The following is a 24,884-nucleotide window of genomic DNA, read 5'->3' as shown; positions in this document are numbered from 1 at the left end:
CAAAATGTGGACCTAATGTTGACTTTTCTTTTAACAAGTCTGAATTTAATGCTTGTGATTTTCTTTCTTACTTTTTAAGACCAGGATTAGGGTATGCTTTTCCTTCAAATCAACATAAACACTTACCATTTAAAATTTCAAAATGAATTGGAAGGCTTTTTAATAAATATGAAATGTTTATTCACAAAGGGTAGAAAAGTATCACAACAATTCAAATACAAACTGCTATACAATGCCTCCTAAAACAATTTGAAATTTCAACAACAGAAAAATCAACCTGCACCCATGAGTGTTTTTAGGAAGATTATATGATTCTTCCTGTGTCTGCGAAATTGGGAGGATTGGGAATGGTGGCTAGGCCATTCCTAACCCAAAATTTGCAGTTATTCAACCTCTGCATTGATCATTCTCAGACACATCCAATGAGATAGAGCATTTGTACATGGGATCTTATAGGAGAGACTTCATCATCCAGAGACACTAGCATTACTCCTGAAAAACTGCCCATCATCAATGGAAGCTAGCCCATTTTTATTTTGTGAGCAGAGGAGAAATGCTTAGCAGCACCTATCATTGCCGCCTCTGGCCCAGTGTGCAAGGATTTAGTTCCACTCCCTGCAGATGAACTGAAGCAGGAAGACAGAAACCTTAAGAACAAGGTGTACCAGGCGGAGTTCTTTCCATTACTCATTCTTGTCTACCTTAATATTTCCTAAACACAGAAAAATGGACAGATGATGAGACAATTCTTCTCACTGATTGGAGCAAGTAGATGGGCGAGTACTCAACTTCTTGGTAGTTTGCTTGCTTCTTGTGATTGGATTCTATGTTCTCTGCTGTTTATATAGCTGAGATTTCTTGGGTTTCAAGCTTGTATTGGAGGCTCAAGACTAGAAAGGGAAACAGCTCAGAAACTCGTGGGACTTCGCTTTTGACCGCCGTACTTTTCTGACCCTCTTGTTCAACAAGAAAGTTTAGACTACCATTTACCTCAAAAATCATGTGATTTGTCTCAATCGAGATCGATATGGCCCATCATCCAAAGCCCAGTTGTGTGTCGTCATCCAACGTTGAGGTAACCCCAACAAGAAAAAAAAAACACAGAGATTGGAGATCAGAAGCTCAAAATATCTGATTAGAGGTCATACAGGACTCAGATGTATCTCTATCTTTTATGGAGCTTGGGCACCTCACCATGTCAATAGTCAAAAGGCCCAGTTAACAATGACAGGCTTCTCATACAAGATGAATTGAAACCTTGATTCAAGATTTTTCCAGAGCATAGAACATTGAGTGATTTGAAGTAAATAATCATTGTATCTTAAGAGACAATTACTACTAAACAAGTACCTAAATCGGGCAAATTCGTCTTAAGGATACGAAGTCAAACTCATCAACCTTATTTGTGAATTAATTTCTATTTGCTTTATTTATTTTATACAATTATTAGTCTATATACTTTTCATAATTTACAATAGTCTTATAACAAATTTATTTTTATTATTTAATCATCATGGCATGTTGCTTATGGTGAGAGGCTAGAGGTTTATAATTGGAATGGACTTCAAGAGGTTTTGACAAAAAATATTATTCTACTTTTCAACTCGAAATCTTGCTGAAGTCTTATACGAAGATGCCCTCGTTTCAAATGAGGGTGAAAGTAATGCCCAAATAGGAAGTTCCGAAACTTGGAATCATTTTTATCGCATATGCATAAACAAGATCTTTGATAGTTTAAACAATATACTATATAATGTATTAGTCAAATAAATACGGTAAAGGAATTACGAAAGTCCTTGATCAGGAAAAAGTAAAAGATAGTAGGTATTACATTAAAGAATTTCATAATATGTAGAGTTTAGGAATAACACACATTGATAGTAAATAAACTATAAAGAATTCTTTCTAGTTTATTTAGTACAATGTCAATAAAAAAATCTATATGACCTTATTTGACAATTATTTTTTGAAAATAATTTTCTACTCTTTAAAAATTAAAAATATATTATTTTCAAAAATATCTTTTAATTGTTTTTGATAATTTTGACTTGTTCTTTTGAGAATTATTTTTAAAAAATAATTATATAAATATGAATAATAATTAAAAATAAAATATTACAAATAAAAATTATTTTTAAAATATGATTAAAAATATTTTAAATTACCAATATACTTTTGTTTTACAAAACATTATAAATACGTCATTCAATATTCTCTCTCAACTTTAAAATAAGTTAAGGGAGAAAAAGTTTGAAGATTTGAAGTCTATGAAGAGCACATTCAAAGTCATTCATAAAGTCCCAAAAGCTTTTAATTTGAAAGATGTTCTAATTTCAAAGCAAACATCAAGTAGGCGATATTTCCTTTGGTGTACAAAAATAAGAGTTCAAGAAAGATAGAAATTATAGCCGATCCTCGAATTAATAAAATTTTGAATTGTGTTTACTATTAATGCTTGAAATTTTTGGGAAAAAAAAAAACTGAAGCACAAAATCTCGATCAGGCCTGTGAAGCTAGCATATTGGGATTTTATGAGGAGAGGAGATGCTTAGGAGCAGCAACCATGGCTGCCTCTGGGAGGGTGCGTCCCACAGCTGTTGGGCTCTTCAATTCATGGATCCTCACAACACAAAGACACCAACCTCAAGAATAAGGTGCACCAACTTGACTTCTAATGCTTATTAATTGAAAAGATGAAAAGATGGAAACAACTTCTTCTCTCTCTTTCGAGCCAAGTAAATGGCTAAGCCGTGAGCACTGCTTCCTTTCTTCTTATTGGGTCTGGCCCTATGGGTTCTATATGTTATTCTTGAATTATCAAGAATGTATGGTCAAATAATTATGTATAATAAATAAATGACAAGGTAAGTAAATATTGAATTTTACAAACGGTTGATCGAGGCTAAAGTTTGACTTTATATCTTTAAGACAAATTTGCCTTATACTAATGCTTACGGTTTGTTGACAATCGTCTCCCAAGATACAATGATTACTTTCTTGTAATAGTAGCACTCAAAATCACAAAAAACAACGAATCACTTAAATGACTTGAACTCAATTGATGATGGAATGAATGAGAAATGTCATTGGGGCCTTATTTATAGGTTTTTTGGTGACTTTTAGAAGAGCGTCTTAAATACTTGACATATCCTTTGACACAAGTTGTATCCATTAGAAAGAGTTGTGTCTAATTGAAACTATATGCCTTAATTTTCATTCACCTATAAATATCCCAACACTATCCTCCGTCCTCTCTGCTTACAAGCTTATATTATATTTGGGGGTGTGGGAGTTGATTGTGACGAAGGAAATCTTAGAGGAACAGAAGAGCTCTCTTTTGAGTTTTGAATTTTGACCACAAGGCTAGGCCAGGCCCACTTTCCTCACTCACAAGAAACTTTAGCTTCCCCTCTCCCTTCAAAATTTGGACCTAATGTTGATTTTTCTTCTGACAAGTCTGAATTTAAGACTTGTGTTTTTCTTTATATTTATTTCATTTTCTTCCTTTTTCACACCAGGATTAGGTGTATCCTTTTCCTCCAAATCAACATAAACACTAACCATTTAAATTTTCAAAATGAATTCGAATGATTCTTGAGGCCCACTTGGGACAACCTTTAACTTCTATTTTTAACAACAAGGAAGCAATAATAGAGATGACCTCCATCATCAATGGAAGCTAGCCCATTTTTATTTTGTGAGCAGAGGAGAAATGCTTAGCAGCAGCTACCATTGCCACCTCCGGCCCAGTGTGCAACGATTTAGTTCCACTCCCTGCAGATGAACTGAAGAAGGAAGACAGCAACCTTAAGAACAAGGTGTACCAGGGGGAGTTCTTTCCTTTACTCATTCTTGTCACCTTAATATTTCCTAAACACAGAAAAATGGAAAGATGAGGCAATTCTTCTCACTGATTCGAGCAAGTAGGTGGGTCAGTACTTGACTTCTCACTTCTCGGTAGTTTCTTGCTTCTTATGATTGGATTCTATGTTCTCTGCTGTTTATATAGCTGGGATTTCTTGGGTTTCAAGCTTGTATTGGGGCAAGTGGGCTCAATAATGGAAAAGGAAATAGCCCAAAAACTGGGGGACATCGCTTTTGACCACCATACTTTTCGTTCTTGTTTAACAAGAAAATTTTGACTGCTATTTACCCAAAAACCTATGTGATTTGACCTAATCAAGATCGATATAACCCATCATCCAAAGCCCAGTTATGTGAAGTACTCATCCAACACTGTGGTAACCCAGAAAACAAAGAAAAAGACACCCAGTTTCAGCAAATTAAGCATCATGTTTAAACACTAGCTCACCACCACTAGCACATGAAATCATGCATCAACACCATAGGTAAAGGCAAATATAAAAACACTAAGATTGTAGGATTGGAAAGCAGAAACTCAAAATATCCGATTAGAGGTTATGCAGAACTCAGATGCATCTATATCTTTTATGGAGCTTGGGCACCTCATCATGCAAATAGTCAAAATGCCCACCGGCTCCCTATACAAGATAAACAAAAACCTTAGGTTTTCTATTGAAAATATGTTTGCCTACATCAAAATTGGTGGTGGGGTTGCATTAGCAAAAGAGGACTATACTTTTTTCCTAGAAAGGGCTTTGCTAAACTACAGAATCCAATGAGATGTGCTTCAAGACAGACCCGATCAATCTAAACCAACTTGAGCAAAAAATAAGGGGCTTCTATGAGTTAGAACCTTGATTCATGCTGCAGAGAACCGAGACCTGAAATACTTTCCAGCCTTCCACGGACTCAGAACAATTTATATATACATTAACAGCAATCAAGGCAGCTGCTGCTGAACTCAATTTGGCCTTTCTCATCTTTCTGCACCCTCAAGTTCTTCTTGGTCCTCTAATTGAGCTTCTTCTTTGTTGTTTATTTCTCCACCTCCAACTTCATGATTTCCACCTCTAGGCCGAAAGAACAGTCCAGATGATGTGGAATCATCCTCATCAATATCCTCATCATTGTCCTTGTCTCTTTGCCGCGGGATTAAAGCATTTTCTATCCAAGCGGGGCAACGATGCACAGCTCCAAGAGCAGCCTGAGCTTGAGCTTGAGATGGAGGACTCAAACCAGGAAATGGTATTTCGTTAAGGTTGGACCTCAAGCAAGAACATTCAGGAACTGGATGTGAAAGAAAAGATAGTAGCTTTGACTTTGCAGATGCTTCTGTTAGCCCATCAAATAAGCTTTTTCTCAGATGCATGCGCACTGATGTTAGCCATGTCCGATTTGCTTGGTATAGGTGGTCACGTGTTTCTTGTAAAAGCTTGGCAACTTCTTTTCTGTGTCGAGGGAACCACACAAGGAGAGAAAAAACATGAGTCAGTAATTTAAGGCAACTTCAGTAGTTTAAGGCATGAATAATTATCAGACATATGTCCTAATGTGTTATGACAAATATGATGCAGGTCAGAGATTTTGTCCTAGGCTACTTGAGAAAGATCACTATCAAGTATAATATGCATTTACTTGGTTGTTTTGCTAAATGCTAAATGGAGGGTCAGTTTTCTAATCTATTTCCATTACTGTTTCTTCTGGGGGTGGTTGGGCAGTCTCTCTGATTCTTTTGCATGTTTATCTCATTGATTAAGCTCTTCATCACATTGAAGAACAAGATAACCCTAGACATAAGCAAATGCAACAACAGAAAATTTTGCCATAATTCAGGTCAAACTTCATTTTCTGTTTCTCATTCGTCACCAAGTTGCATGAAAAGACAATAAATTCAGTTCACTATCTATTAAAATGTATAAAACCGAATCATTCAACTTCATGATCAGAACCATTATCAAAGAAATTTTCATTCACTCGCTAAAAGTGCTATCTTCCCTGGACAGGAAAGAACTAGCAAAAATTTGTAATTGATCATCAGTTGGTTTTAATTTTTTGCAAGAATTGATGCCAGCTCCTAGAATTCAGGCTCATTATAGACATGCACACACCTCAAAAGAGAGAAATACCTGTCAGGCCTGTATGTTATGGATGCAGCTGACTGATAGAGCCGGTGCCCCATCACTAAGCTTGCAAAATTAGGATGTCCTTTGCCATCACGATCAAATCCAGGAATGAACACATCAGCTTCAACACATATCACATAGTCAATTGCTTCCCATAGTAATTTATGAGCATTAGTCCTCAATTCCATGACAGTACGATCAGGCTCATTATCACTCTCAGCTACCCAACCCCACCAACCTTCAATGTTGTATGGATATTTAGGCCTGGCTGGAGGTGGTGGAAGTGGGCGAGGACGTGGACCAGAATTTTTCCATGCTTCAAGTTTCATTTCTTCCTGAACAAAAGTTGGGATCCTAGGAGTATTGGTGGCAATTTTAACCTCAAGACCATATATTCTATTGAGCTCCCAACCAGTGCTTAGGGAGGTTCTGTCAACAACATTCTCAAACATCCCGTGTAGAGGAATTAATGTCCGTTGTCCACCAAAAACTTCTCCCCCAGAAACATATATGATTGTGTCTGATGAGTATCCATAAGCACGAAGAAGAATACCAACCTGCGGAAAACAGAAGACCTTTATCAAAGACCTGGTTACTATTTTCTTTGGACAATAGCCCACCCAAGAGAAACCCATTCGAGCTTATCCAACGTCGAATAAGAAATATCAGGAATGATAAACACCAAACTGTACAATCACGGTATGATTGGATTCTTGAGAAAGAGGCTTTGTTTTTATGAGCATAGCGTATATTAGTAAGGATGAAAATATCGGTAATCACGGATATATCAGTACTTCGATTTTACGGATATATCAACAGATATTTTGACACAAAATATCGGTGAGCCTAAAATTAATCAAAACTCATGAAAATATTAAGAAAAAATCTAAAAATGATATAATAATAATAATAAACATTTTAAAGTTGTTTTATAAAAAAGGATATATGCATATGATATAATTAACTATATTTGATAATAGTACCGTATTCGTTGATAAAAAAATATGAATTTTATAAGTTTATATTTATTATTAAATTACATTAAATATTATTTGATAATAATATTGTGATATTTGATTATGATATATATAATTTTAAAATATATTCAATATTAAAATTATAATTCATTTTAATTTAATTGTATTAAATGATATAAAATAAATAATGATATATGAATAAATTTTTTAATATTTATATTTTTTATAATTAATTAATATATTAATTATATAAAAAAACTTAAGAAAATTATCACAATAATTTTTTATATTTTTAATGATCAATTAAATGAAATTTAAAAATAAAAGAATTAGAATTAATTTGTTTATTAAAATATTCTTTTAATATTTTCTTTTTATGAGGGTTTTAGTATATGTTTATTTTGGTGCATATAATATATTGAGGGAGTAATGTAGCCCGATGGTGAGCCAAAGCTAAGTTTGCTTGTTTTGGCCTGGGTTCGAGTCCCAGCACCTACAACAAGCCAAAATTGCTCAATTTTTTAGCGTTTCACCGTGCTTTGACCAAGCCAGTCGTGTTGACTAGACCTTCACAACAAAAAATCGCTAAAATAGCCAATAAATCGGCAAAAATCAGATAAATTGCCAAAAAATCGGCAAAAATTTACTAAATTTGTGGAAATATCGCCCCATAGGTATATCTTCCCGATATGTCTATCGGTGGTTGTCGATACACCGATATTTCGGCGATATATCCCAAAATTTTCAGCCATGTATATCAATAAATATTAACAAACTAGCATGCATATAATTTTGTACCTCCTCTGGCATGAGTGGACAAGAACCATTAAGTCGTTGCTTTGCCGAATCTACAGAAAGCTTCCCTTTGACAATCCCACGTTTTATCATCCATGATCTTTTGTGCTGAATAAGTTCAGTATGGACATCCTTGGGACCAATACATATAAAAAAATGCTGGATAAGCTTTGCTGACGAAGGATTTGAAAAATCAAATTACCAATCATGACTTCTGAGCTTGAAGCAGATACCTGGAAGAGTTCGGCACACCCATGATATGCTAAAGCATCTCTGGTCATCCCAGGGTCAAAGGCTATAAATGGACGTCCAGGAGCCCGTAACCTTTGATAAAATCAGAATCAGAATAAGAAAAATAAATAAATAAATAAATAAAAATAAACAACTTGCACGAGAATTAATCATGAGCAGCCATAGACCTATTTAAAATTCTAGTTGCAAGTTCCTGGACCTCCTGTCGGAATCGTAGAGCATGGAAAGCAACTCTACATCTTAGCCTCTGATACTCTTCAAGGTTGGGTGGGAGGACAGCCTGCACTTTACACAGGAACCATTTTCATACTTTGAAATGCAAAAAGAAATTATAATTAGTTAGAACCATAACATCAAATGAAGAATGTTGTGTTCCCAGGGCAGGATGTCTCAAATATTGTTCACCATAGAAGATGTGAAGGAAACGGTTCAAAAGCAAAACAAGTGAAGGAGCACATGGAAGAAAAAAAAAAAAACTAAAAGCAAAAAAAGATGAAGCAAATACTGATTAAGGAGAAATCAGAACTTTGAGGTAAAGCATGATCAAACAGTCTTCATTCCTCTTATACAAGAGTATGTTGAGAACAAATGCTCTCATAAAAATGTTAGAATAAATTACAAAAAGGATCCCTAAATTTTCACTGTGTCTCAATTTCTCACTTAATCTATTTTTAGAAGCAATGTCGATCCTTCTGTTAAGATTCCCCATCAAAATGAATCAATTAACCCCTTGACAAATAGCTGAACAAATTGGATATATCCAAACATATTGCATAAAAACTCATGTTAATGTCTATGTGCTTGTCACAAGGATTTCTACATCGATATTTTGACAGAAAATTTTAAGAGAAGAATTCATTTAACATTTAAGCATATTTTAATATCGACTTTGCTGCCAAAAAAAAGTTTAGAGGTAATTTTTGTAATTAACCAAAAATGTTAACAAATATGCTTTACCATTATTTTCCCTCTACTGCACAAGAGAGAATATTCAAGACACATACAGGGTTAAAAGTACTAATGTCATCTAAAGAGTTGATCTCACCCAACACCTGCCATGAAACATCTCCACATGGTCCTTTCTATTCTCTTCTTACCCAACCCAACTTTTTGTTTGACATCTGTTAGTATTAGTAGGGATATCATATAATAAAAGAAATTAAATCTTAATGAACTACCCCACACATGGTGAAGAGTTAATCAAAAGTTTGATTTCAAAATTAATTTGTTTGCTTGGGCTACTAAACAGAACCTGTTCATCATATGATAACATCTAGGTAACTATCACTGGAGGAAAACAAAAGTTTAAATTCAAGTTCATTACCTGCAAGCATCCACCATCAGAAACTACTAGTTCAACAACTGAGTGCTTGTTTAGCACCGGTAGAACATTGCGCAGATAAAAATAGGGAGATGCTGAGTGAGGCACCCTGAACATGGGTATCTCCTTCTTTCTCCTTGCTTCTTTGAGATTCTTTGGAAGGGTTTTCACAATTTTCACATCTTTTGCTAATGCTATCATGAATTGATCCTCGTTATATAGATATGCAAAACTCTTGAACTCAGAACTGCATGAAATACAGGATATAATAAATTGACAATAACAATTACTGATTACTACAATTTGGGGCAAGGTCAGACATTTAGTGAGACTCGAAAGTATAAGTACTAAAAAATCAAGGCAACCTGATTCCCTTGCTACTTGTGGTTGATTGAATTTCAGGAATCACTAGAGTAGCATTTAGAAGCCGAGAAACCACAACAACATCTGAGATCTGAAAATTCAAGAAAAAACTTTATTTCTTTAGTAGATAGACTACACAAAGATTCTAAACAAACTTGCAATTTGAACATGGTACACTCACCGAATTCCTGATCTCATGAAATCCCCCTTGTATCCTGACAAAAATATAGCCATTTGTCTGCAAAGGGGGAGCTGCTGCAACAGTTCAGTTAGGAAGACAATACAATACTCTTCCAGAAAGAAAAGTCAATCAAATCATGGATAAATCAACTTCAATAAAAATGGGTAGCATTTGTAGTATTTCCATCCCTTTCCCTGTTTTCTATGTTTATCATTTATTTTAAATACATACACACATACATGCATGCATACATATATATACATATATATATATAAACTCAACCTCGTTTTGAATGATAATGGAAATATGAATCAATGTTATAGCATGAACAAAATGAAGGTTGAAAAATTGATGAACCATTGATCAGAACTTAAGGCCAGATCAAGCATATCCATAAACTACAAGGAAATGCAGAAATTTTTGTAGTATACCGCTAAGATGCACAAGTTCAATGCAAAATGAACACAGCACATTTTTTAAAGTTAAGGACCAGCAAAATCAGACCAACAAAAAAATTTCACTCCTTGTTATAGGGTTGGATGTGGACACCACGACCCAATACATTTAAAAGTATAATCTACAAATCCAGCATGGATTGTGGAAGGTCTTGATCCCTTTATTCCAGGAGAAATAACCTCTCCTATCCAACTCTGCTCGGGATTTTTTATTTTTTTATTTTGACAGGCAAAAGATAAAATATATGAACATGGCCAAATCAAAGGACGCACAAAAGTATACATAGGGTATACAAGTGTGCCAAAAGACCAAACATGACAAAAGACCAAACATGACAAAGGGCTACACAAAAAACAACACCCTCACATTACTTAAAGCTCAACCAATTAATAAAGTCTATATGGACAATGAGCAATTTCCTATATACATCCTAACCGACTAAATGAAAATATACATAAATGGTTGTATGATTGCTTGATCCACTCTTTTGGTATTTTTCAAACACTCGTGTTTCTCTCCTTCCATATGATCCAAAATAAGTACAATGAAACTGCTCTCCAAACTTTCTTCCTCTTTTTCCCAACAAAAGATCTCTGATAGCTCAAAAGGACATCTTTGATTGAGAAGCGCATCATCCACTGTACTCCAAAGAGGGTACAAATTAGCTGCCACAGCATGACTGACATGGAGCAATGAAGATCACCATATTCATGTTTAGACTCAAACTTAGTAGGGCTTCCCTAGTTCATGCTCATGTTCATGTTTATAGTTATGGATGTGGCAACTACCAACTACCAGCAGCAAAAATCTGACAGCAAGACTTAAATGTGGAATAATATCATGTCCTGAACATGCTAGAAAGACAAGTTTCAGAATGCATATTTTTTAATGAAAAGCAACATTTGGATTACCCCCTTCAACGTTAATTAAGGAATTGCATAGCCTGGTATTCCAAAAACTATGTTGTAATTATAGTTCTGTTCTTTGACTTGTGCTTGGATATCCCATGGAAATCAAATGAAATATTGTGCTTTTCCATATCATTTTAAGTTGTAGATCTATCATCTAAAATAAGACCATTGAAGAAATAAGAGACTTCATAACAACCAATGTTAAAGGATCGTTTTTAGCATTTCATGGCATGAATCTAATTAGGTTTCTTATGATAAATGGTGATAGGGGCTGCCACTCATGTGACAATGATAAATTTGTATCCTCAAATGTTATGTCCATAGCAATGGAGCTTCTTAATTTTCACAAGCCTAAAATCCGCTTAGCAACTAGCAGGCGCTTCTAATATTAATCTAGTCTGCTATCATTTTTCAGCATTTTTCTTGAAGAAACCTAAATTGCCCCTACATTTTACTTTTTCCGTTAGAATAGAAATAATAGGGATAAGCACCAAGATCCTACCATTAAAATTCCTCCTCTGTGACTCAAGGATTGTGTCATAGAGGACTGAAGAAAAAGACTATATTACCCAGAAAAATGCAGCTGCAGCTGAGACTTACCAGCATAGTATCCTCTGGGATTTGCATCTGGATTTAAAGGTTCAAAACGCCTTACCGGACCCCAGAATTTTCGATGCAATGGACTCTGTATCAGGGAGACGAAGATGAACAATAAGAAGGTGTTAACATAAAACAGTACACATAAAATTAGGCCAAACTCATGGAGAAAATTGTGCTAAAACCTTGGTGGGTATGATTTCAGCAGATCCAAACAAAGCATAAAAGACTACGACCGACCTTAGAAAAAAAATTAAATTTTGAATCTCACACTTCATGTCATTTTCATAACCTAAATTTAAAATTTTCATGCACACTAATCTACATGGTTGAATTAGGTTCAGTATAATGGAGCTTTGAAGTTTCCCAGGCCCCAAATAATAAAAATTGAATTTTATTTCATTTTTTCCCTTTTCCTACTTTTTCTCCCCTACCAAACAGACCATAAAGCGAAAAACCAAAAAGAAATATTTGGTTAAGAAAAAGAAAACCCAATTACCCAAAACAGCACTGTCCGCCCCATTACGGAAAAAAGAACAGAACTCAAAATACAACTCCCCCACAACACCAATCAAACAGAACATCCAAACCCAGAAAGAAATCCTGGAGAAAACCATCAAAGCATTGAGCAAGGATCAAAATTCAAACCACAAGACAACCACATGGACATTGAAAATAAAGGGAAACCGAGGAAACAGAAAGAGAAAGGTGAGATCTTTAAGGGGGTGTGAGTGCACATTACAGTTCTGGGAAGATCTGCATTCTCAAAAATGGGTCGCCAAGAGAAGATAGTGACGGAAGACTGGTAGTCAGAAATGCCATCCTCGGTGTATCTAGCAAGGAGCAAATGGATGAATATAGAGAAAGCAGAGAGCACAAGGCCAACAAGGCCAACCCACTTCATCTTTGACTTGAAAACCATCTTTGATTCGCCTTTCATGGAGAACCTCCCCCAAACACACAGCCAACCCCACCAATCCAAATAGCTTTCCCTCTCTGGAAACCAGTATTTCTCTCTCTAAAACTGGGTCTGATCTCCCTCTCTCTATCTCTGTTTTTCTGAGTCCAGAAGGTCAGTGGAAGTCAAGACACGAGAGAGAAGATGACACGTGTGAAAACACGTTTGTACAGCCCAGGAGAACTGAGTTGGAGCAGCAGAGGATTCTGACAGATACTTTCCCAACCACGCTCTCAAAAGCGCGTGAAGTACACCACCCGATAAGAGGTCTTAAAACTGCCACGTAAGCGCATTCATTATTCCTTTTAGCTTTGATAAGTATGTATTAACCTATGATTCAGTTCCAAAGTAAATGTGTTCCCTATGTCCCAACTTCTATACCCCTTTCCGTTCATTGTATTATTATTATTTTCTTTTTTTTCTACGCTTTTGGAAAATTAGATTTTATCTTTATAGTGCTTCAAAGTTCAACCAATAATTTGATAAATAAATTAATAAAAATTTGTTTTAATAATGTAATTAAAAATTAATCCTTTCTTGTTTCTAAAATAAAACAATGGAAAAAATAATTACATTCATATAAAAAAAATTATATGAATGAAGTTTTGATATAATTTACTTCAAATTATATGTTTATTTTTATAAATTTTGCGTTTCTTTCAACCTATAAAACATGGATCAATTGATTAAAAATGATGAAAATATCTCAAATTTGTAAAACTAATCGTCCTCATTTTTTAACTTGAAGAGTAATCATTTTTCATGTAAATACCCTTCAATATTTTCATTATTTATATGTATATTTTAAAAGAAATTGTTATTTTTACAAGAAAAAATAAGAGCATTTTTATCAAAAATTTGTATTTTTTAGGTTGAAAAAAAGGTAAAGGGTTAATTTTTCATAATGAAAAAGATTTCATCCATTTTAATATGTTATCCCATAAAATATCAATATGAGTAAATTGACTTACTCATTGTTATCAATTTTTTATTTTTAAATAATTTTTTTTATAATATATATATATATATATATATATATATATATATATATATATATATATATAATAATCTTTTGATGCATACATTGAAAACTAATGGTTTTAAAATTTTGCGATATCAAAAAAATTTTGTAACCTCAAATTTTAAAATCTCTAAAAGTGATTTTTAAATTGATTTTTTTTACTATCAACGAGCAACAAAAAAAAGTCGTCTAGATAAAATTGTGAAAAAAGAACAATTATCTTGGTTCTTTTTGGTAGATTTAATCAAACATAATTATTTTTTATTTTTTATTTTTTATTTTGCTAAAAAAATTTCATTTTTTCCATATTTATCATATTAATTTTTAATTAAAAATTATAACAATAACTCTTAATTTTTTATTTTAAAGATTAAAAAGATAAAATTATCCATTAAATTATTAAAACAATTAATAAAAATAAATTTTTTAACATTTATTTAAATATTGAATAAAAATAAATTTTATAAAGGTTAATTATAAATACATCTTTTAATAATTTAGCCACAACCGAAAAACATCCAACCAAAGTTTTTAAAATAAACTTTCAAATATAAAATTTTATATGAAATCTTATTTAAAAAAATTTAATGATTTAATTTTTTTATTCAAAATGTAATAAAAATATTTTAATAAAATTAATAATTTTAGTGGTAGCTTTTTATTTTTAAATAAATGATGTAATTATATTAAAAATTTAAGATAATTTTAGTAGAAAATTCGATAAATATAGATTAAGAAATCAGAATTTGAATAATTTTAAGTTAAATTTTTTAATATAGATGTTTCTCAGGTAAAATTCTAATTATTTTTAAAAACAAAAAATAAAAATTATATTCCAACAAACATTTAATAACCTTGTTAGTTAACCAGAGTATAATAATATATTTTAATTATTTAAATATTGATTTTGAATAAATAAATCAATTAACTTATAAATATATGAAGTCCACAGATTAATCATATTAATTCAAATAAGATCTAAATATAATGATTAGTCATTGAGAAAAAAAATGATGACAATAAAATATATTTTGGTTATTTTAATTTTTTTTACTTATTTTTTAAGACTTTTTTAAAAATTATAAATATATCTAGTCCATATATTAATTATATTGATTCAAATAAGATCTAAATATAATGATTAGTTATTGAGAAAAAAAATGATGACAGTAAAATATATTTTAGTTATTTTAATTATTTTTATTTATTTTTTTAAGACTTTTTTAAAAAATATTTGAAGGATAAATAGTTAAAAATATAAATTATTTTTAAAAATATTTGAAAATGTAAAAAATAAGTTTTACTTTAGAAAATATCAAACAATTGCTTTTGAAAGCTGTTATCAAAAAATGAGAAAGCGATTTTTAAGCCTTCAAAACACTGCACGAAATAAGCCCGTGCAGTTAGAAGCTCGGCAATCAAGGGGAAAAGAGTAATGATCACACGGCAGAAAAAGGCGCGTGGAAGCACAAATCCCAATGCATGGGAAGGACAAGAAAAGAGAGCCACGTGAGGGGGGAGTGCATGTCACGTGATGTGGAAAGGCTTTAACTTTAGGAAGAGTGCGGGTGGAGTTGGGGAGGGGGCTTGGTAGGGCGGTGTGTCGCCTTCTGAGAGTGGGCTTGTAAGAGAAAGCAAAGAATCTGGAAGAGATCTGGTGGGGGGGTGAGGAGTGAGAAAAGGTTAATAAACGAGGCTTTTCATGGGGTGAGCAGAGTCACCAATGGACCAATTAGACTTTTTGAGTGAATGCAATTTTATTTGATTTGATAAGGAGGCAATCATACATTAAAATTTGTTGAGTAGTTGGCATTTGAAAGTTTCACCTTCAAATTCAAAAAAAAAAAAAAAAAAAACTCCTTTTCCAATTTTTAACATGTCTTGTCAAATCATATCTCATACAAATTGCTGTAGAAAGACATTGATTTTGGGAACTTGGCTTTTTTTTTTGCCCCTTTTTCTTTCTTTCTTTTTAAGTCAATTTGTAAAGGTTTTTATGAAAACACCTTTTTTTTTTTTTAATCTAAAATTTAAATGGCAAATGAGATAATATTTTAAAATAATAACGAAAAAGTGAAATTTATAGCATGTTTAGGAGGCAATCATACATTAAATTTAAATGAGATAATATTTTAAAATAATAATAAAAATATTAAATTTATAGCATGTTTAGTAGTATGATTTAAAAATAATTTTCTATTTTTAAAATTTTTTAACATTGTTTGACGTGTAACCAACACCGAAACCATTTTTAAAAGCTAAATGAAATAAACAAGAGAATAAGTAAAAATGTTTTCATCTGTTTTTTAAAATAATAAATAAATAAAATTGAATATCATATCATTCCCTTTCTCCCTCCATAATCTAATCTATTCGTAATATCAAAAATCTTAAAAATATGATATTCTTTTAAATTATAAGTATTTTTTAAAATTTCATTAAAAAAGTTATTAATCAAATAAAATTTAAATTAAATTGTACTTAATACATAAAATTTATTAGTTTTAAAAGATAATTTGAAACTCAAAAACTGATTTAACTAATACTAAAAAGTCATTAAATTCAATAACATTTTTAAGTCATAAACAAAAATTTATTTTAAATATTTGGATTAGTTTCTTCGTTATATATATTACAAGCTTTTCTATTAGACAAAAAAATTTCAAATTAAATAAGATTTAATGTTATACATTTATTAACAAATCTAGTAATTTTTAAAAATAATTTGAAACTCAAATAGTGAACCAATTAATATAAAAAATTTATGAACAAAAATTGGTCTAAAATAACTTTATTGTTTCTTTTAACATGAAATCCTTATTTCTATTTTTTTTTTTTACTATGCAAAAGAACTCCAAATTAAATAAGGCTTAATACATATATTACATAACATGAAGTCCTCATTAACAAGTCTAACAATTTTTTAAAATAATTTAAAACTCAAATAATGTTCCAATCAGTACTATAAATTTATGGAGAAAAATGAGTCTAAAATGATTATATATTACATAGAATCATTATTTTCTAATTTTTTTTTAATCAGATAAATAAGTTTCAAATCAAACAAGACTTAATATGTTGGATTCATAACAAGTTTAGTAATTATTTTAAAAAAAATATGAAAATTAAATAATAAACTTAATAATACTAAGAATTTATAAATAAAAATGGGTTCATGATGGCTCTAATTTTTTTATTTTTTTTGCACAATTATATTTTTATAATTTTTTTTTCACTATAAAATTAAGTGATATTTTATATTGAATTTATCAATGAGTTTAACAATTTTTAAAAATGATTTGGAACTCAAAAAATAGATCTAATCATTAAAAAAAAAGACAATAAATCAAAATTGATATATTATGAATTATGACTTTATTTCTTCTATACACATAAATATATTTTTTGATTTTAGGCAAATAAATTATAAATTAAGACATAATTAATAATTTAAATTCTTTAATAAAATTTTAAAAATAATTTTAAATTCAAAAAATTAATCTAATTAATTGAAGATCAAATCAAAACAATCTAAAATATTATGTCAATATCGAATGTGTGCATGAAATAAAAACTTTAACTCATTTACATGTGAATAAAAAGTTAAACATTCATTATTCATTTTAAATAAAATATTATTAAAAATTATTATTTTAAATTATTATTAACCAATTTTTTTTTACAAAGATGTTAATAACTTTATGCTTTTAACATATACCAAAATAATATTTTTTTATGAAAAAAATATAATTTATGATTTTACTATAATATTATTATTCATATTTTACTATTTTAATTTATATATAATTACAAAACTTATTTTATTTTTTTATAAGATTTGAATTAAATTCAATTTATATTATATAAATGGAATTTACAATGTTTTTATAAAACCAAAACAAAAAAAAATTATGTTTAAAAAATAAAAACAACTTATCCAAATAATATTTTTGTTTTTTTATTTTCAATTTTTTTTTTTCAAAAACAACTTGTTAAACACCATTATTTTTATAAAATATTAGAAAACTATTTTTTATGTTTTAACTTAAAAATAGTTTTTAAAAACATGGCCAAAGAGACTCTAACATATTTTTAACAAAATGAAAAAATATATAATATAATTATTATTTGATATTCTTGTTATTTTTAAAAAAATTTCAAAATAAAATAAATACTATTATAAATTACAAATATTATAAAAATACTAAATAAAAAACCTAATTCAAATATTAAAAATGATTGAAATCAGATTCAATTAGGGTAATTAACCCAAATTATAACCCTATTATAAATAAAACTTGTTAAAAAAAAAAAAAAAAGTATGTGCACCAATTTCGAATTCAGATGTGGTAATTGAGGTCAACTGAGATGGCAGTAGACAATAAAATTCAGATGGGGTCCACGCACCATGACCACACATGCAGACAAGCATTGTTGCTTAAAATATGGTTTTCATGTAGTATTTTTATTTTTATTTTGGAGCTATAGGATAAGCTTAAATATGAATAAAGGGATAAAAGAATCGGAGAATCATTGAGGATGTCTGTGCATGGGCTATTACTATAGTCACGTTTGGTGAAAATTTTAAAGGAAAATGAGAGCATTTCCCATTAGGGTGGTCCATAGGCATCCCCCATGTGTCAAAGGGGGACGGTGTGATGGTTGGAGATGCACCACACTTCTCTACCACCTCTTTATATTTGAAAGTGAAAAAGATTGTTTCTAAATTAACATAAATCGAATACGAATAAGAATTGCATGTAAGGTATAAACCCAAAAACTATATAATTATTAAACAGGTAATGCATTGTGTAACTTATTTAACTCATTTAATAATCAGGTCATTCTATTTAATAACCATATTAAGTGAGGTTTTATACGAGTCTATAGGATTAATGTCACAACTAAACATGTTTGTAACTTAATTAACTTATTTGTTTAAAACAAATTTAAAATGAGTTAAATAGTTTAAGATATAATTAGGTTAATTAATAGGATTATTAAATGGTTCAGATCAAATTTGTGTTTTGTAAATTGACCTAAAAACTACTTATTTATTAAACAAATTATACAAGTCGACATGTATTCGACCCAAACTCATTTATACTCGATCTAGATTTTCATGTGTTGAGTTTGTTTGTGAATCTATCAAACTTTTTCACATTTATCGTTATACATTAAAATTTTGATTTTAGAAAGAATGAATCCTTGCACGTAATTTCTTCAAAAATTGTTAAGCAATTTTCAAAAGTATGGTAGCACTTTTAAAATCACTTTCTAACATACTTGGGATATTTTCATCCTCATTAAACACTTTTAGCACTTATATAGGACACAATTCTTTCAAAAGCATTTTGAATTTGTTAGAGATGCATCATTATTTTCTAATACCTCCTTATATTTATAAGTGAATAAGATTCTTGGAAGTGATTTAGGTTTTTTTTTTTTATAAAAAAATAGTTTCTATCGTTGGGACGGTAGCAGGGTAGATTGCCCACATCCTAACTCTGTCCTATTTATTCAAAATAATTATCATCTCTATCATATTAAAAAAATTAAATGAGATGAGGTGGGGTGGGTCGTCTTCATCCCAACCCTACCCTGTTTATTCAAAATAATTTTCATTTATGTCGCATTAAAAAAAATTAAATAGGGCAAGGTGGGTATGTAAATTTTTTATACCCGTCCCGCCCCATCATTTTTAACTTTTTTTTTTTTTTTTTTTTTTTAAAAATATTTTAATTACATTAAAATAGATAAATTTTATAAATAATTAAAATATTATAATTTTCATAACTTATTTTATTGAAATTATTATTTTTTATTATATATATATATATATTTAAAATAAAAAAATAAAAAATAAAAAAAATTAATTCTATATATAATTGGGGTGGGACGGGACGCGACAAGGTAATACTCGAACTCACCCTAAACCCATCATGGATTTAAAAAAAAAAAAATCTCAAATATGCTTATTTAAATTCCAAACTCGTTCTATTAAGTACAGGTATCCAAGAAATCTTTATTCTTATGCTTTGGTTAGTGATGCTTTTATTAAAATTGTTTTATCAAAAGCACTTGTATATTAAAATGATTAAAATTATAATGGAAACATATTGATATACTTGAAATGAGAATTCATTGTTCCAAAAAAGACAAAGAACAATAAGAGAGTGAAAAGATTATACTATAGAAGCTTTCTCAAAGGATTGATGAAAAAACCTCCATATTTACCTTAGAGTTGTTGATGCCTATATTTGAGGTTAGAAACACCCAAAAAAGAGTAATTCAATATACGGGTTCAAGAAACTTTTCATTTTCATGGGATTGATAAACCACTCCGACAAAATAGTGAAAATAAAACACATTTAGCATGCTCAATTTGAGGATGCAATGTTTTTTTTTTTGTCTTCTAAGATTACAACTTTGAACTCTCTAATTTACTTGTCCCTATATTTCATAAATGATGATGATGAGTTTTTTGTATTAGTTTGACTTCAATGTCTTTCAATAGTAATGATTTATTTATGGTAGATGAAGATTAATTTAGATTTTAGAAGCAAGGGTGATGGGGGGATTGATTTACTATTTGCACACATCCTAGAGCTAGGGATTGTAGAGGCATAAATGCCAAAGAGGATATGAAATTGAAGTATAATGCTTGTTTGTACACATTGTTGTGGAATCTAGTGATGGTAACATATTTTCTTGAGAGTGTCATATTGATGGGTCTTTCCTTTTAGGACCATATAGGGATTGGCTTTTTCTTTTGTCATTGCAAAAGCACATAAAATTAGAAAGATGTAGAGTTGCAATCTTCATTCTATTCAAGAGTTTTATGGGCCATGTTGTGCATATTTATATTCATACCCTAAAGTCAAACATATTAATATAATTTTGTAAACCCCCATCTGGGGCTCATTTTCTGCGGCTAACTTTGGACAGGTGTCACAATCTCAAGAAACCACGTGTCACCTCGTAATTGGCCTTCAGTGAATCAGGTAGTGGAGTTGGAGGAGCTATCAAGAGGCGACACCTGTGGGAGGATGCTGGGGATTTTTCCAGGCCGTTATTGGGTAGCAGAGCAGCTGCAGTGAGAGGTGCTTTTTGTTGCGGTTTTCTGGCAGAGAGGGGGGAGCTCGCGGGGGAGAGGGGGAGCTTTGGAGAGAATAGGGAAGTTTGAGGTCGGAGCAGAGAGGTGAGTTTTTGGAGAGCTTAGAGAGAGATATTTTTGAGGGCATTGCTTGACAAGCAAGCCGGACAGGAGGAGGGGGGTGCAGTTCAGAGGGGTAAGCTTGTTGGTTTTGTAGACATTGGAGGAGGATTGAAGGCATTTACAGCTAAACAGAGCCTTACTGGAAAAGGGTTCTTTCAGGTATGAATGCAATTGATTTATTATTTGATCTGGATTCTTATTACTCCTCTATGATTCCTACTGATGTTTGAGTGTTTATTGGTTTGCTTGGGGTGAATAATGAAAGCCACTTGTTGCTTGTTGATATATAATTTTGAACTCATGTTTGCCATTTGTTGATCTTAATATGTCTTGCTTCTACTGTGAAATACTCCACGGTCATGCCGATAGTTATATTTATTGTGTTTATTCCCACCTAATCGGAAGGCTCACTTATGATCCATGAAGTGAAGCCTCATTTGAGGATATTTTCATCTGTTGTCTTCCATGCTCTGTTTCTATGATCTCTTCCTTGTTGTGGCTGTTCTTTGCTCCTGGATTATGCTCAATGCATGGACTGTGAGAGAGGAGATTTGGGTCTAGCTATGAACTCCTGCAAAGGAAGGAAGAGTTCTCAAAGGAAATATGGTGTATCATTCATAAATATGCATGAAGAATAATAAGCCGAGAAATTTGGACGGCTGAAACAGAAATGGTGGGAATGTTTGTGAAAACGAGAAGAAATAACAGTTCTGTGACGTGGTGGCACACGTGTTAGGCTTCAGGTGACTTCCAGATTTGATGAGTTGCAGGCTCGACTTCAATATTTGGCTATAATGACTGATGTGTAAGATGTATTGAGGCCCGTTTCTCCTCATCGTTCTGTTATTTTCCATCATAAAGCAAGCTTATATGTAAGGGACTTTCATGGTTATTGGGTTCTTGTGGATGAGGATCTTGTTTCCCAAGAAGCCATTGTTTACCCTAGACTTGCACTCTACCAGGCAACTATTGGCTATGTTGTCCCTGTGCTACACTGAACTGAGATGAGCAATATGCAGGGTAATATGTCCTACACTGAACAGAGATGAGCAAATATGCAGGGTAATATGTATGGACGATGCTCTCCGGCTTTCAAACTCATGCCCAAATCCATGACTAGTCTCAATTGTTCGGAGATGAGGGCAGCTGGCCATGGGGTTGAAGATCAGTTTCAGCTTCCTATACCAATGGATGACTTTATGCTTAGATCTCACCCCACTGAGCAACTTTTTAACAGACGTAATTTCCTAAGTTTCAATTTTCCTACAGCCTAAGATGGTCCTTTGATCGATGAAACGCTGATACAGGATCTATGAGAGAACCCAAAATAAATGGGCTTCATGAACCTCCCAAGCCCCTTTCCAGTTTGACTTTGAAACCTTCAAGACCTTCAAGTTTGATAGGTCATTCTGCCTCCTTGGTTGCCAGTGGTCCCAACCTTTCTGATACAAATAAATTGGTGGTGTCAAGTGCAGCATCTCGGTTGCCATTCCCCCTGCAAGCTGCCCTGGATTAGATTGATGGACTGAGAAGAGCAAATTGGTCAGAGGCTCAACCAGAAGTGGACTGTTACCAGCCCAACAAAATGATGAACCAGACCCAAGAAGCTGTAAACAGTGGCCACCTATTACACCCAACATGCCCGCTGTCGTCATACCTACTGCCACATCCCTTCAATCTCTCTCTCATACAAATCCAGTTCTCCAATCCCATTTTCCTTCCCCAAAAGTCATCCATAGCCTTCATTAAAGTTCCAAATTCACCCATCCACGTGCATGGGAATCGTGAAAACTTGACCATCATTCCTATATTCATTTCTCACTAACCTCCACTACCCGTTCCACTAATCATACCCATAAACCCATATTCCCTCATACCCATAACCCTACACTCATCTCCAACAATTTTCTCTTGGATCCAGAGATTCTTAAGCCCACGATCAGTGAAAAGTCAAGGGTGCTGATTCTTTGTTCACCATCAAACCCAACATGATCTGTACATCCCAAGAAACTCCTAGAGGAGATTGCTGATATTGTAGCAAAACATCCTAGACTCCTGGCATGTGGGAGAGAACACTTACTGTCAATGGATTTTCAAAGACTTTTGCAATGACTGGTTGTCGACTTGAATACCTGGCTGGTCCAAAACACTTTGTGGCAGCATGTGGAAAAATTCAGAGCCAGATCACCTCAAGTGCTAGCAACATTTCACAGAAAGCAGGGGTTGCGGCTTTGGGGATTGGGGTACCGTGGAGGGGAAGCAGTTGCCAAAATGGTAAAAGCATTTGAGGAGCAAAGAGATTTCTTGGTTGAAAGCGTTAGAGAGTTGGGGGGATGTTAAGATATCAGAGCCTCAGGGTGCATTCTGTCTATCCCTTGATCTCAGCTCCTATAATGGAGCAGAAGCAGAAGGTTATGGTATCTTCAAGGACTCAGAATCTCTATGCAAATATCTGTTTGATAAGGCACAGGTTGCGCTGGTCCCAGGAGATGCATTCGGGGACGACAAATGCATCTGCATCTCCTATGCTGTATCCATGTAAATTTGCAGGCAACTATGGAATGATGCACGGGAGCAATTGTACACCTCAAGGCTACCGTCCCTGCCTGAACAGTGAGATGCAGCTATGGATGGAATCCAGGGAGCGAGGATTCCTTTCTCAACAGTAGAACGCTTAACTGTTTGCACGATCTAATATTGCATCTCAAATGCAATCTCATATTTTATGGATGGCAAAAAAGGAGAAGTCGCAAAAATGAAGATGCACCAGATGAAGTTTCTAAGGATAGACGACAGCAGCACATCACTAATTTCCTTGAATTTTGCATGCCTCAAGGGAAAAGTGAATTTGACTGCCCTTGAAAGACTGGTGGCAAGATGTCCTAATCTCAAGAGTTTGAGGTTGAACCGTGAGGTGCCCCTTGACACGCTCCAAAGGATTTTTATGCATGCACCTCAACTTGTGGACTTAGGCACTGGTTCTTATGTTCATGATCCAGATGCCGAGACTAATCACTCTCCTTCAGCAGAACCAGCAGCCAGTGCCCCAGACGCGGCAGCAGACGCTTCCGAGGGGGGGACGAGCCTACCCCTACCCTCATGGCCTCAATATGCCTGATTCTCCAATGCCAGGTGTAGCTGGAGGCATGCTTTCAATTCCTTATGACATGGGTGGCAGGCCACTTCGTGATGCTGCAGCTGGACAGCCAATACTCATTCCATCTTCGGCTTCAACTCATGCAAGTGTAGCATCTGATCAGCAAAGAGCAATGCTGGGTGAAAGTTTGTACCCTCTTTTGGATCAGTTAGAGAATGAGATGGCAGTTAAATTGATAGGCACGTTTCTGGAGGTGAATCAGACTGAGGTTTTGTATCTGTTTGAGTCGCTAGAGGTTTGAAGAAACAATGCTTGAAATCCAAGAAATTCTTAAAGAGGTTTGCAAGCCAAATAGGAGGAAGATGCAAAGAGGAGCTACAGGAGAAGATACTCGCAGCATGGCCACCTTTTGCATGGCCAACTTAGGGCCACGTGTCATCCTCCCGAATTCCTTCCTTTTGACTTTAAAAATAAATTTTCTAAACCTCATTTTCTAAAATGATTTCTTCAATTCTGTTTCCCATCCTTAGCATTTTTCTTAGGTTCCAAAAATCCGGTTTTTTTCAATCAAATTTGGCCGCCATTTTCTTTTCGGTGAGCCATTTTCGAATTTTTCATGATTTTAAAACATTTTAAAATAAACATGAATTTAAATTCCGTAATTCCGAATAATGAAATTTATGGAATTAATTCATGCAAAAATAAATGGGCTATGGTGGGGCCCTACATCAAATAAATTTCCTTTAAAA

General features: G+C 32.8%; 1 protein-coding gene and 1 pseudogene across 4 annotated transcripts; one reads left to right on the top strand and one right to left on the bottom strand.

Moving 5' to 3' along the window:
* Positions 1–4,350: 4,350 nt before the first annotated feature.
* LOC100256641 (O-fucosyltransferase 27) lies at positions 4,351–13,157 on the bottom strand. Of its 4 annotated transcripts, none has more exons than XM_010662262.3 (10): positions 12,026–13,157; positions 11,844–11,928; positions 9,877–9,950; positions 9,698–9,786; positions 9,336–9,579; positions 8,179–8,291; positions 7,993–8,083; positions 7,763–7,891; positions 5,991–6,544; positions 4,351–5,312 (listed from the first exon to the last, which is right to left on the bottom strand). In XM_010662262.3, the coding sequence occupies exons 1-10, from the start codon at positions 12,149–12,151 to the stop codon at positions 4,841–4,843; spliced, it is 1,977 nt and encodes a 658-aa protein (XP_010660564.1). In that variant the 5' UTR covers positions 12,152–13,157; the 3' UTR covers positions 4,351–4,840. The 4 variants fall into 4 exon arrangements, with proteins under 4 accessions (XP_010660564.1, XP_019080884.1, XP_010660563.1 ...); XM_019225339.2 differs by having other exon boundaries at positions 9,877–9,947; XM_010662261.3 differs by having other exon boundaries at positions 12,583–13,157.
* A 9,669-nt stretch (positions 13,158–22,826) lies between these two features.
* On the top strand, positions 22,827–24,671 carry LOC132255078 (bifunctional aspartate aminotransferase and glutamate/aspartate-prephenate aminotransferase-like; annotated as a pseudogene).
* Positions 24,672–24,884: the final 213 nt, after the last annotated feature.

This window comes from Vitis vinifera, chromosome 14 (assembly GCF_030704535.1).
Source record: "Vitis vinifera cultivar Pinot Noir 40024 chromosome 14, ASM3070453v1".
Classification (NCBI taxonomy): Eukaryota; Viridiplantae; Streptophyta; class Magnoliopsida; order Vitales; family Vitaceae; genus Vitis; species Vitis vinifera.
Note: the sequence above shows the minus strand (reverse complement) of the source record. Positions and strands in the feature narration are given on the sequence as shown.

Bases quoted from the DNA above. Each gene is read 5' to 3' on its own strand.
- LOC100256641 (XM_010662261.3), bottom strand. From the start codon at position 12,780: ATGAAAGGCGAATCAAAGATGGTTTTCAAGTCAAAGATGAAGTGGGTT. The intron at 11,929-12,582 runs GTAATGTGCACT...TCCCTGATACAG, and splicing joins ATGCAGATCTTCCCAGAACT to AGTCCATTGCATCGAAAATT. The intron at 5,313-5,990 runs GTATTTCTCTCT...CCCTCGACACAG, and splicing joins ATAACATACAGGCCTGACAG to AAAAGAAGTTGCCAAGCTTT.